This window comes from Coregonus lavaretus (assembly GCF_964263955.1).
Source record: "Coregonus lavaretus genome assembly, chromosome: 26".
Classification (NCBI taxonomy): Eukaryota; Metazoa; Chordata; class Actinopteri; order Salmoniformes; family Salmonidae; genus Coregonus; species Coregonus lavaretus.
The window spans coordinates 25,708,568-25,722,556 of NC_140013.1; the positions used below are offsets into that span (position 1 = coordinate 25,708,568).

The following is a 13,989-nucleotide window of genomic DNA, read 5'->3' on the forward strand; positions in this document are numbered from 1 at the left end:
AAATAACACATCCACACAGAATACACACTCAACTGTAGCAACAACCCCACTACCCCCATCTTACCAACAAGGACCTCCACGGCTGCTAGTGAGTCATCCTCCCAGTCTGTATCCTCCATCTTGTCCTCGGGGCGGTCCTTGGCGCTGGGGCTGATGGGATAGAACTGCCTCCACTCCTCAATGAGTTTCTGTGTGGGGTGGTCAGACATCTTGAAGGACTGGCCCGTGACCGTCCCGTTCAGACCGTATGGACTCAAGATGACTGTGGAAGGGAGAGAGGGGATAGAGTCGTGACTAGAGATAAATGAATTATGACAGCAGAGAGCAGGCAGGACTATGCTTGAATTATAAATATTACTGCAGAGGCATTGCCTTTGACAAAAAAATAACATTCATATCTATGGACATTACAGTATTTAACCAATGCCAGGTAGACTCAATAGGACTAGGCCATGGCTGGTTAGACCCACCTTGCAGGGGGCTGGCATTCTGCTGTGCCAGGCTCAGGTGCTCTTCACTCAGCCGCTGGACAGGCTGGTGCTGGGCAATCTCCACGCTGGTGCACACATTACTGTCCCCGTGCAGGAAGAAGGTGAACGCACACGACAGGTGCTCACTGCAGAAGGGATGGAAAAACTTGGTCAATCTCAGATCCATCTGGAAATATACGTACGACATTCCTCAGAGAAGCAATCAGAGTGAAACATAAAAGATTCAATGTCTTATTAGATACAGAAAAATAACAGAAAGCAAAATAATTATTTATTCTCATTTGGATTAACTGACAAAATGACACAGGTGAGGAATTAAAAGGGTTGAACAGTGAGGTCTGTTGTCCTTGACCTGACATGGTACATCAGACATGAAAGAAAAATACTATACCAAAACAATCTACAGTCCTATGAGGCTGTTAGCAGGGTTGAGGCTGGAAATGAAACTGAAAGGTAAACAAAGCTTTGCTGCTGTATGCAGAGTAAAGATCTGCATGCATGATTTCTTGACGGATGGAGCAAGTCAGGATACACTGGATTACTACAATCGTCTCACTCATGTTATACGTGCACTGAACAGTTAACACAACAGTAAATGTACCGATTAAAAACCCAAACTATTTTAGGGTTTTTTTCTGGATCAAAAAGGAGCGTAGGTGGTGGGCGTGCCATGGCAATGGGTGCGGTCGGCGCTGCTGAATTTCTTTACACCACCACCTTGGTTGTTTAGAGATATTTTAGAAATTTTAAGCCAGTGGAGATAATTTTTTTGCAGTTTTATAGCTAATTTCATACTTTTCTACATATTCTGCCATGGAGCAGAGAGACAATGTTACAGTTTTAAAGCTAATTTCCTGCAATTGCATGCATTTTGCCATGGCTAATGCTGTGTTCTTATGCGCAAACATAATAAAATCAAGACGGCTAAATTCATTGTTTTTGGAATGTTCAATTCTCACAGTCTAGATTTTATTTTGGTGATTGTAGTTCTCACAGATTTTATTATAAAAAATTGTATTTTCTACATACTTTATATCTGGTTTTAGTCGTGTAAATTAACACTGAAAGAGTTTTTCCATCCCGAAATTGATTTTTATATATATATATTACGCTGTTTGGACGCTTATGCGGCCCACCCAAGGATTACAATGGCAGAAAAATCCCTGTTTTCCAGTCAAGTCATTACAAAAACCTTGACTTTCTATAAGGTTGAATCAAAGATGGGAATGTTGGCACGAGAAGGCACATGACAGGGTTACCAATTTCAAACTAATCTTTACAATCAAAACTTTTACAGTCTGTGTTACATAGATAGCAGCTCCAGTACTTTGCTGAAAGGATAAGTCTCAACATCCCAGAAATACACTAGTCACATACAGGCTTCAGTTTATGACAGGCTATTGGTCTGTTCCTAGAGCGACAAGCTCATGTCTTCACCACAGAGAAAGCTAATTGTCCATGAATGTCAGAGGAGCGGTGTGAGGAAAGGAGAGCAGGGAAGGGAGTGAGGGGACCAGACAGCGGAAACAACATTCCTCACATATTTGTTGTGCACTTCTATCAGAGCGTGTGAGCAGAGCTGAGCAGTTGGAAATCCAGATGAGGGCGCTCCGCTAAAACGCGCCCACAGGATGAAAAAAAAAAAAAACTGCCGCTCCAAATGTGCTCAGTTCTTTAAAATCCACATTTAACCAACACCCATCTATTTTTGTGACTACCTGGACCTACCAATTGGTTTTTAAGTATTGAAACCAAACCATATGGATTTGAATGAAAAGTACTCTAATAAACATGAAACTGTGAATATAAGAAGCGAACATAATTTCAAATAGGCTACATGTCATATTAAAACAGCATATAAACACTAAATAGGTCAGGAGCCAGACAGGAAGGCTACAAAGAAATACATTGTGAAGCATTTGTGAGTGCGACACACTAGGCTGGTAGGGACATAGGGCCCTTAGCATTTAAATATTTTGTTGTATTAAATCATTAGTCTATAAATTACACATATAGGCTGCGACTTACTTAGAATTAAATACAAATTAAACGAAAAATTACTTTAGTGCCTTTGAACTATTATTTTATGTGTACTTTTTACCCCCTTTTCGTGATATCCAATTGGTAGTTACAGTCTTGCCCATTGCTGCAACTCCCATACAGACTCAGGAGAGGCGAAGGTCGAAAGCCACGCGTCCTCCGAAACACGACCCCGCCAAGCCGCACTGCTTCTTGACATACTGCTCACTTAACCCTTGTCAGGCTGGGCAGAGATGCATTTTTTAATTAATTCTTTATAGGTAGGCCTAAATGGTTTTTAGGCAAAATAACCCAATCAAAATGGAAAGCTCCTTGAACGTGGGAATATGCCAGGCCTATTGGGCCAAAGTCAATTATGGCCTTTGTATAGATAATAGAACGGAAATTAACTTAACGTTTAAGAGATCAGATTTTTTGTTTATAAATACTTTGCTACAATGACACACTTGGTTTTCTACCCACCTCTTTCCTTTCTTTTAGCATGTGCACATAGTAAGTACACCATCATGCTTTTGGGATACGTGTCTTTTCAGATTCCACAATTATTATTTAGTTGTGAACACTACATCACCGCACTCCCTCTCTTGCTCTTGGTCCTCATCTTTGTAAGTCACCTTGATTTAGCACTTGTGTGCTTTATCAGTTTCTTTATGAAAATATGTAGCAAACTCCATGCCAGTAGCTAAAGCAAGGGGCTATAGCAGCACACAAGTAGACTACAAATGCATTCTGGGGCGGGCATGCCATGAGCTGGTGAAGTGAGCGCTACTGGGCACGCTCCGCTCCTCGCTCTGCTCCAGCTCTACTCCGCTCACATACTGACTTCTATGTCATTAAAATCTACTTCCAGGTCACAATGGCTGCTTACTATGAGGAAAATGGTCATGGAGGCCTGAGCCCTGGCCATCAACCAGCACGGACAACAGACAGAAGATTATTTTAGTTTCAGTTCAAAGTGATCCTCCAAAACACCTACTTTCCTTAAATAGGCCAAAATGTGATCGCCTACTTAAAAATAACAGAGACTATTATAGAATTGAAATGTTGAAACAACAAGGCTTTATTTCCTCAATAGTGCTGCACAGCAAAGAGGCTAAACACACCAAAATAGTTCCTGTTGACATGGTTGGTGTAAAACCACAGTGCAGACTCAGCATTTTCCAAAGACAGCCCTGTTTACCAGACAGAGAGTACAGGTGACAGTGAGACCGCTGAATCTCTCACCAACTCTCATTTTCATCCAGTCCAAGCAGGCACTGCTCTTCTTCAACATCCACTTGTAGATGTCTTCATCCTGAACACCAAGATGCCAATTCTCACACACTTCACACCCGTAAACACACCGTGACAGCTTAACCCTCAAGTGATCATGCACTGCAATCACCTCAATTCTACGCTCTCGCCCTGCTGACTGAAAACGTACTCTCCTGTGGTGGTGGTGGGGGGGGGGGGGGGGGGGGGAGCTCTGAGCAAAAAGGAAACGCTTAAAACAGCAGCACTGCTTGAATTACCAGGGCAGGCGAAACAGGCAGGGATCAAATTAGCCCATCAGGGCTCTTCAGGATTCCCCCAGGCCCCATTCAAGTGCAGGGGGAAGCCAAAACTGTGATGTCATTCCCCTTAAAGGCGCCCGCATGCTTCCCAGCCGAAACAGCTGCGAAGAGTTCTTGCATATATTATGACGACATTTTGTGACGGTTTTGTTCGTTTTGGACTTCGGTAAGGGTTTTGAACTTCCGCTGTTCGGGCACACATTTTCTCTCGCCGCAAGCCGAAGTCGGTAGCCGAAGTCTATGCCCCTTCATCTGTGATTGGTCGACAGCAGGGATTCTTCAATAAAGTATTTGTTGTCATTCAAGGAGACTTGTTTTCATGCACATTCTTTCATTGAGAAATAGTGCACCAAACATCTTAGATGTAAAATTGCGCAACTAAGATCTTCTACGGCATCTCAAATTTACAAACCGTACTATTGCCGATTTTTTCTCGTTTTTCAAGCGAAGGTCTTTTAATGGCGTATGCGAGCACACTCGTTTGGTTAGCCTAGCCGAGTACAGCTAGGTGCCAGGCAAACTGAAGCATGCTGACGCATAACAGGGCAAGAATTAATACAGTATGCATGTACTGCTGCTGCTTGTTCAGCCTGAGATAGGCGCTGCATAGATTCCCTAATATTTCCAAAATAACTCATGGCAGTGTAGTAGTTGTTTGGAATCGGAGGTCATTTATAGATCAGAATCTGTGCAGGCTGACTTATGTGAACAAGCATACATTCACCTGCCATTACTAAAATACTCTCTATGGACAACAGGAAACTCTCCAGACATCCAAGAAGTAATCCAGCAGGGCTATTAACAGAAAAGGATACTGAAGTGAACATGTGAATAAATACTAAACATATGCTGCCTTTGAAGAGCCAAGTGTCCTAGGGGGATTTCAATGAATCCATCTATCCAATGAACCTCAGGGTTTATTTCAAGAATAAATCATAAGGGACAATAGCGTCAGATAGGGAGTCAATGACAAAGTGTGCACATTTCTATGGCCTATGTGTTACAAAGCATATGCCCGAACATCAAGTAAGACGAAAACTATCACATTCACATGCTGACTAGACCGGGCACGGGTCCGCGTGCGCCATCGCACGCATGTTGATTTTGACCATCCACACCAGACGCGATCAGGATGCGCAGGTTGCAATATCAAAACGAACTCTGAACTAATTATATTAATTTGGGGACAGGTCGAAACGCACGAAACATTCATTGCAATTTAGTTAGCTAGCTTGCTGTTGCTAGCTAATTTGTCCTGGGATATAAACATTGGGTTGTAATTTTACCTGAAATGAACAAGGTCCTCTACTCTGACAATTAATCCACAGATAAAAGGGTAAACCTAGTTAGTTTCTGGTAATCTCTCCTCCTTCAGTCTTCTTCTTTGGACTTTATATGGCGGTTGGCAACCAACTTTAAGGTGCATTACCACCACCAACTGGACTGGAGTGTGGACCTCAGTTCATCTTTCAATCACCCAGGTGGGTATATGATCCTAAAAACGAATGAGGAGATGGGAGAGGCGGGACTTGCAGCGCGTCAAGCTTCAAAAATAGAACCAAGTTCTATTTTAGCGCCTGGCTATGCAGACGCTCATTGACGTGCGCGAGCAGTTTGGATGAAATTATAATTTTTTGTACAGTGAGGGAAAAAAGTATTTGATCCCCTGACAAAGACATGATCAGTCTATAATTTTAATGGTAGGTTTATTTGAACAGTGAAAGACAGAATTACAACAACAAAATCCAGAAAAACACATGTCAAAAATGTTATGAATTGATTTGCATTTTAATGAGGGAAATAAGTATTTGACCCCTCTGCAAAACATTGACATTTTAGTCATTTAGTAGACGCTCTTATCCAGAGCGACTTACAGTTAGTGAATGCATACATATATTTTTTTTTTCATACTGGCCCCCCTTGGGAAACGAACCCACATCCCTGCCGGCCAAACCCTACCCTACTTTGGACGACGCTGGACCAATTGTGCGCCGCCCATGGGTCTCTTGGTCGCGGCCGGCTGCGACAGAGCCTGGACTCGAACCAGGATCTCTAGTGGCACAGCGATACAGGGATTTTGTCCCACTCCTCTTTGCAGATCTTCTCCAAGTCATTAAGGTTAAGGCTGACGTTTGGCAACTCGAACCTTCAGCTACCTCCACAGATTTTCTATGGGATTAAGGTCTGGAGACTGGCTAGGCCACTCCAGGACCTTAATGTGCTTCTTCTTGAGCCACTCCTTTGTTGCCTTGGCCGTGTGTTTTGGGTCATTGTCATGCTGGAATACCCATCCACAACCCATTTTCAATGCCCTGGCTGAGGGAAGGAGGTTCTCACCCAAGATTTGACGGTACATGGCCCCGTCCATCGTCCCTTTGACGCAGTGAAGTTGTCCTGTCCCCTTAGCAGAAAAACACCCCCAAAGCATAATGTTTCCACCTCCATGTTTGACGGTGGGGATGGTGTTCTTGGGGTCATAGGCAGCATTCCTCCTCCTCCAAACACGGCGAGTTAAGTTGATGCCAAAGAGCTCGATTTTGGTCTCATCTGACCACAACACTTTCACCCGGTTCTCCTCTGAATCATTCAGATGTTCATTGGCAAACTTCAGACGGGCATGTATATGTGCTTTCTTGAGCAGGGGGACCTTGCGGGCGCTGCAGGATTTCAGTCCTTCACGGCGTAGTGTGTTAACAATTGTTTTCTTGGTGACTATGGTCCCAGCTGCCTTGAGATCATTGACAAGATCCTCCTGTGTAGTTCTGGGCTGATTCCTCACCGTTCTTATGATCATTGCAACTCCACGAGGTGAGATCTTGCATGGAGCCCCAGGCCGAGGGAGATTGACAGTTATTTTGTGTTTCTTCCATTAGCGAATAATCGCACCAACTGTTGTCACCTTCTCACCAAGCTGCTTGGCGATGGTCTTGTAGCCCATTCCTGCCTTGTGTAGGTCTACAATCTTGTCCCTGACATCCTTGGAGAGCTCTTTGATCTTGGCCATGGTGGAGAGTTTGGAATCTGATTGATTGATTGCTTCTGTGGACAGGTGTCTTTTATACAGGTAACAAGCTGAGATTAGGAGCACTCCCTTTAAGAGTGTGCTCCTAATCTCAGCTCGTTACCTGTATAAAAGACACCTGGGAGCCAGAAATCTTTCTGATTGAGAGTGGGTCAAATACATATTTTCCTCATTAAAATGCAAATCAATGTTGAACATTTTTGACATGAGTCTTTCTGGATTTTGTTGTTGTTATTCTGTCTCTCACTGTTCAAATAAACCTACCATTAAAATTATAGACTGATCATTTCTTTGTCAGTGGGCAAACGTACAAAATCAGCAGGTGATCAAATACTTTTTTCCCTCACTGTATGTGTACATTTATTTTGCAACGCTCGCGCACGTAACGCGAACGGTGTGGTTAGCATGTCAGAAATGGCTGAATTTCACACTAGACACTAATGCACATCATTAACAACTTTCATTGGCATTCACTCAATTTACTGTAGGCCTACATTTGTGGCCAACCAATTTACTATTCTTGGCAGACGTTTTAATCCAGTGCAATACATTTCTAAAACCAATAAGGAAGTACACTGGATCAGGATGCCTGGTTGACCTGCTGTAGAAATTTACTAGAAACAGTCACCAGAGCACTCCGCAATACTGATGAAGATATCCATGCACTGGTTACAGAATAGGGTTATTATGGGGACTCTTACCTCTTCTTGATGGGCTTCTCATCCTTCTCGTAGGGCTTGACGAACCACTTGCCAATACGGACAAAGCTGCGGTTCATGAGGCAACGCTCCAGCAAGTTGTGGACAGCTTTGAACAGGAGTGTGCGGCACTCGTAGGACAAGCCGCTCTCCCACTCGCCATCCTCCTCACCTGAGCCAGGGAGAGAGAAAAGACAGTCAGATACCTGCTGAATGCTCCACCAACATCAATAATAATAATATGCCATTTACATCACAACTTTAAACTGTAAACATAAACTCAAGGATTGGTAGTGTTGCCTTTTGTCATGGGTTTGAACATTTCAGAAAAGATCGGACAGGAATTTTTTACCATCTGCCAATGTTTACAATGAAACAACACATTATGCAACCATGTAAATAATATGTTAAAGGGAAACTCCACTCAAAAACAGCATTCAAGCTGTCTAGCTTTCATGATATTGGACATTCAAGAAGCAAAGGGTCACCACCCACATGCATCATATCCAAAATATCATTTTTGAATGGAGTTTCCCTTTAAGCTTTCATGATGAACTGTTGTTGCAACAGTTTGACGGGTGGTGGGGATACAACAGGGAATTTCACCTGACTAGTGTTGGATAGATACTAAACAAAAACATGTTAGCTTTGTTTTGTTTTATCAGTGGCAAGGCCTATAAGATCTAGCCACCAGGCAGCCCCTTATGTTTACCCTGTAGGCAGCTAACTACTGTAACAAGAGCTGCGACCCCAATGAAAAAGCAGATGGGAGATTTTATGATTTATGCGTTCAGCTGACTGGTATCGTGGTGCGCAAACCCCCTCCCAACAACAAGCAGAACTCAAAACTGTAGGCCCGACTACTTGCAGCTTTTGGTAATGAAAGATGCAGGTAGTCATTGAAGTGCGTCAGGCTGTGGACTACTGTGGGTCCTCAACTGAGCAGTGTCTCGCATGACACTGGCAGCCTCTCTCCCAACAGTCAACTGAGAGTTTATCCTAACTCCAATGCCATGTGAGCCACAAGCATCCCTTCACGTGGCAGAGGCTAGCCCTTACTTGACAGCTCGTGGTGGATGAGTTCGGCGAAGCTGGGGTCATCCCCCCACCAGAAGAGCCAGAGCTCGCGGCGGCCCGGGGTGTGGTGCCTCCGCCACACGCTTAGCACGTCGGCCGCCAGGCACCGGCTGAAGCTGCACAGGATGGGGTCCTCCTCTGTCACAGGGAACAGGATGGGTGAGGAGGTGGGCCCCTGCCACACAAAACGTCGCCATTTTATCCCAGTCAGGTCAGCCTGGGGGACGGGGTGAGAAAAGAGAGAGCTGAGACAAAGGCCCAATCCCAAATGGACACTACACCTTATGCACTTGTAGAGATCTGAGAGGATTTGACAGGTGCAACTAATATGGTAATAGCTCCACCTTGCCCTCTGATAGGCTAGGTGGAAGTTTCACCATATTGCTTATACCAACCAAATTCTTTCAGATCTCCAAAAGTGCGTCCCAGAGACAGGATGCAAGCCGGCTGAATGCAAAGCAGTAGTAGCCTAACTCCCGGGACAACTTTAACAACTGCTCTGTCCAATCAGTGTGAAGCACCTCCAAATACAAAATGTAACGGATGCAGCTGTTCTAAGCAACGCAACCTAACCTTCCAACTCATTAGACTTTAGGGTTCGAAGGGTGGGAAACCCCTTTCTATCAAAGTATTTAGTGCCAATGGATATTACCTAGAATATTCAATATAGAATACTTTCAAATGCTATACAACACATTTTCCAGAACAAGAATATAGTACCAATTCAAAATATGACAAGACATTTCTTATATCCTAGTTTCAATAAAATATACAGTTTCAGAATCACTAAAACTATTGGCCAGTAGACCCTCAGTCCAATATCTATAGTAGCCTATAGTTGAGATAGGGTACACTTATCTGTGTACACTGCTGAAAGTTCTATCCATAAGGGAGTACCACATAATACTACAATGAGGAAGTGTGCAATTCACTAGCTTGCGTGAGTTGTAGTTGACAGCATTGGCAATAGGAATGCTCACTGAAGAAAACTACTGTAGACCTAGTCATAGGCTGACTCATGATATTGTTGGCCTAAAAAGTTATGGCTAACCAAACATCAAGTTGTAAATAAAACGCTAATGTACACTACGACTAGTTGCTAAGTAGTTGGATAGATGAAATTGAAATCAAATATATAGCCAATGGTGCTGAGGTAAAGAAGAATCATAAACATCTCACAATAACAGACAACCTCATAAAACAACCTGAACCTAGCAAGCCAGTTAGCCAACATTAGCCATATTAGTTAGCAAGCAAGTGAAATGATAGCTAGCTAAGTAAGTTTGTGGTTGAATCTGGTGTACTTCACTTGCTATAAACTAACATCGTATCAACCAAGTATTAATGTTAGCTAGCTAAATAAGCTAGCTAACGTTAACTCACTTGCAAAATTGCATTAGCCAGCAATCTAGATCAGGCCTTGACGCCTCTAGTCAGCTGTAGTCAAGAGGTTTAGCTTGCTGACAGCCTAGCCAAAATGGCTTTCTGGCCTCAGTTTGAGCTAGCTACCGTTAGCATGCTAATAGAGTTTAATCACTTACCAGGCAAAATAGGTTGGAGTGGCAGTCCTCCAAACTGGCCCCGTTTGGTACAAAACATGAACTCATCCTCACAGCGTGGTTGAACAATCCATCGTCTCATTCACCGAGAAGAGCAATATTCAGCAAAGTTTTAAGCTATTTGATCTGGATATTGAGTATTTAGTCAACCACCCCAGAAAACTAAGATGCTAACTGGCTAGTTATTTATACAACCGGTTGATGGCTAGCCACTTCGCTAGCTTCTAGCTAGCTAAACAGTCTCGCTGTCTTGATAGCCAGCTACGGTTAGCTAGCCAGCTAACACAACTAGCTAGTTAGATTTCTACGCTAACAAATTCATCAACCCCCACTTGAAGTCCGTTCTTACTTTACTTCACAATACGTTAAATAAAATATATACACGAACCATAAAACAACCTCACCATAAAGTGATCTAATCTTAAACAAGTTCAGAGCAAAGACACTCTCCCCTCCCCGAGTTTAACTAACGTAGCTAGCTAACATAGCCAAGTCAGACTAAATAAAACAGTTAGCTAACACCACCCATCTATTCCCCAAAGTCACCGGAATCCGATAAAACTATTACAACTTTCACTAAAATACTGACATCATGATGTAAGGGTAAACTGCATTTGCGTTTACTGATTCTCGGGTCCTGCAGGTTTCCATTTGAATTCATGGATTGAATTCTTTAATGGCGGCCAGGAGAACAACTCTGCCTCCCAACTCCCATTGGCCAATTTGTGGTAATGGGTGGGTGGCGTCACACTATAACTGATGGCTCGTAGCTGAGTTTACTGATCAAACCAAGGAGATATTTGTATCAAGCCAATCTCATCCTATAATGATCATCATGCTTTAAGGCTCTAGTCAGCCATAATCTAATGGAAATAGTAAGAACGGAACCTCTCATCCTGGTCCCAGTCAGTCCTGAGGCTGTACCTGAACATCGCAGGTAATCCTCCTCAAAAATGCACGTCACAGGGCACAATGGGACAGTTTTACTATATGTACTAAATGTTTGCATTTGTGCAAGTTTTCCCCTGTTATTTTTCAGAGGGGAATATGACATAAGGTAGAGCAAAGGGTAAATAGAGGTTAAGGAGGGTGAATCATATCTCAAATATACACATAACTGCTTGGGGAGCTCTGACATAAGTTTGGCATACTTTCAACTCCAGCTGATGATTTGAGGGTATACTGTTTAATTTCCAGGGCACTCTAGTGTCTACAAATAGATTTATTAATTCACATCCATCATCATTATTTTGGAGATTTCTGTTACAGCTATCAGAATACATTTCTCTAATACTCCCCATACGATTTCAGGTATAGAGTGACAGAAAGCACCCTTGTTGATTATTTTATGCTTGTCACGTTTGAAACTCTTGCATCCAATGTATGTAAACATGAACATTGGTGCGAAGACCAGTCCTGCACACAGTGCAGCTTGACCAAGCTGTTCCCTGTTCTTTTGATCCAGATTTCTGGTGAGTATTATAAAGGGATACTTCACCCAAATTAAAAAATGACATTAGTTTTCCCCTGTTATTTTTCAGAGGGGAATATGACATAAGGTAGAGCAAAGGGTAAATAGAGGTTAAGGAGGGGGAATCATATCTCAAATATACACATAACTGCTTGGGGAGCTCTGACATAAGTTTGGCATACTTTCAACTCCAGCTGATGATTTGAGGGTATACTGTTTAATTTCCAGGGCACTCTAGTGTCTACAAATAGATTTATTAATTCACATCCATCATCATTATTTTGGAGATTTCTGTTACAGCTATCAGAATACATTTCTCAAATACTCCCCATACGATTTCAGGTATAGAGTGACAGAAAGCACCCTTGTTGATTATTTTATGCTTGTCACGTTTGAAACTCTTGCATCCAATGTATGTAAACATGAACATTGGTGCGAAGACCAGTCCTGCACACAGTGCAGCTTGACCAAGCTGTTCCCTGTTCTTTTGATCCAGATTTCTGGTGAGTATTATAAAGGGATACTTCACCCAAATTAAAAAATGACATTAGTTTTCCCCTGTTATTTTTCAGAGGGGAATATGACATAAGGTAGAGCAAAGGGTAAATAGAGGTTAAGGAGGGGGAATCATATCTCAAATATACACATAACTGCTTGGGGAGCTCTGACATAAGTTTGGCATACTTTCAACTCCAGCTGATGATTTGAGGGTATACTGTTTAATTTCCAGGGCACTCTAGTGTCTACAAATAGATTTATTAATTCACATCCATCATCATTATTTTGGAGATTTCTGTTACAGCTATCAGAATACATTTCTCAAATACTCCCCATACGATTTCAGGTATAGAGTGACAGAAAGCACCCTTGTTGATTATTTTATGCTTGTCACGTTTGAAACTCTTGCATCCAATGTATGTAAACATGAACATTGGTGCGAAGACCAGTCCTGCACACAGTGCAGCTTGACCAAGCTGTTCCCTGTTCTTTTGATCCAGATTTCTGGTGAGTATTATAAAGGGATACTTCATCCAAATTATAAAATGACATTAGTTTCCTTACCCTGTAAGCAGTCTATGGACAAGGTATGACAGCAAACCATAGTTTGGTTTAGTTTCCCTGAGACTGTTTCCACATGCTAACGTTTTAGCATTTGTGGCACAAATCCCATTCAAGTCAGGGGACCGATATTAGCCTTTTTCAATACATCATGTTCAAAAAGTTACTTTGTTGAGCTTTACAATCAATTTGAGATACTTTGGGATTTGGACATTTACATTTTAGTCATTTTAGCAGACGCTCTTATCCAGAGCGATTTACAGTTAGTGAATGCATACATGTTTTTTGTTTTTTTTTAAAGTTTTTTTTCTCATACTGGCCCCCCGTGGGAAACGAACCCACATCCCTGCCGGCCAAACCCTCCCCTACCTTGGACGACGCTGGACCAATTGTGCGCCGCCCATGGGTCTCCCAGTCGCGGCCGGCTGCGACAGAGCCTGGACTCGAACCAGGATCTCTAGTGGCACAGCTAGCACTGCGATACAGTGCCTTAGACCACTGCGCCACTCCGGAGTCATGATGCGCGAAAAATGCTAAAATCGGTCCCATGACTTGAATTGCTCTCATACCTTGCCCATAGACTGGTTACAGGGTAAGTGCCATTTTGTAGTTTGGATGAACTATGCCTTTACATTTAAGTAATTTATCAGATGCTCTTATCCAGAGCGACTTACAGGAGCAATTAGGGTTAAGTGCCTTGCTCAAGGGCACAGACAATAACTGTAAGTCGCTCTGGATAAGAGCGTCTGCTAAATGACTAAAATGTAAATGTAGTCGGCTCGAGAATTCAAATACTAACCAGAACATCAATACATCCAGTGTGTATCTAATAAAATCTTCAATACGTTTGAAAAAGCAGATAAAATTGATTCATTTCACAAAATATCATATGGTTCATTATGAGTCTAAACTTTAGTGTCAGTATCATTGTTTTTATCTGGCAAAATCCAAAGTGCACAGTCATGCAGTACCATTTACCACCATGTGGCGGCAGCACTAGTATATGTATTTTTACGGAA

The 13,989-nt window shown here is 42.6% G+C and overlaps 1 protein-coding gene across 1 annotated transcript in view; it reads right to left on the bottom strand.

The window, feature by feature from the left end:
• Nucleotides 1–11,109, bottom strand: part of LOC311101923 (mediator of RNA polymerase II transcription subunit 13-like) — a 28,524-nt gene extending 17,415 nt beyond the window's left edge. The window contains exons 1-5 of the mRNA XM_084143168.1: nucleotides 10,423–11,109; nucleotides 8,864–9,098; nucleotides 7,808–7,976; nucleotides 471–616; nucleotides 65–262 (exon numbers count right to left, since the gene is read on the bottom strand). Coding sequence (XP_083999294.1) covers nucleotides 65–262; nucleotides 471–616; nucleotides 7,808–7,976; nucleotides 8,864–9,098; nucleotides 10,423–10,488 — 814 coding nt within the window. The 5' untranslated portion in view covers nucleotides 10,489–11,109. The remainder of the gene's footprint in view (nucleotides 1–64; nucleotides 263–470; nucleotides 617–7,807; nucleotides 7,977–8,863; nucleotides 9,099–10,422) is intronic.
• Between the last annotated feature and the right edge of the window lie 2,880 nt (nucleotides 11,110–13,989).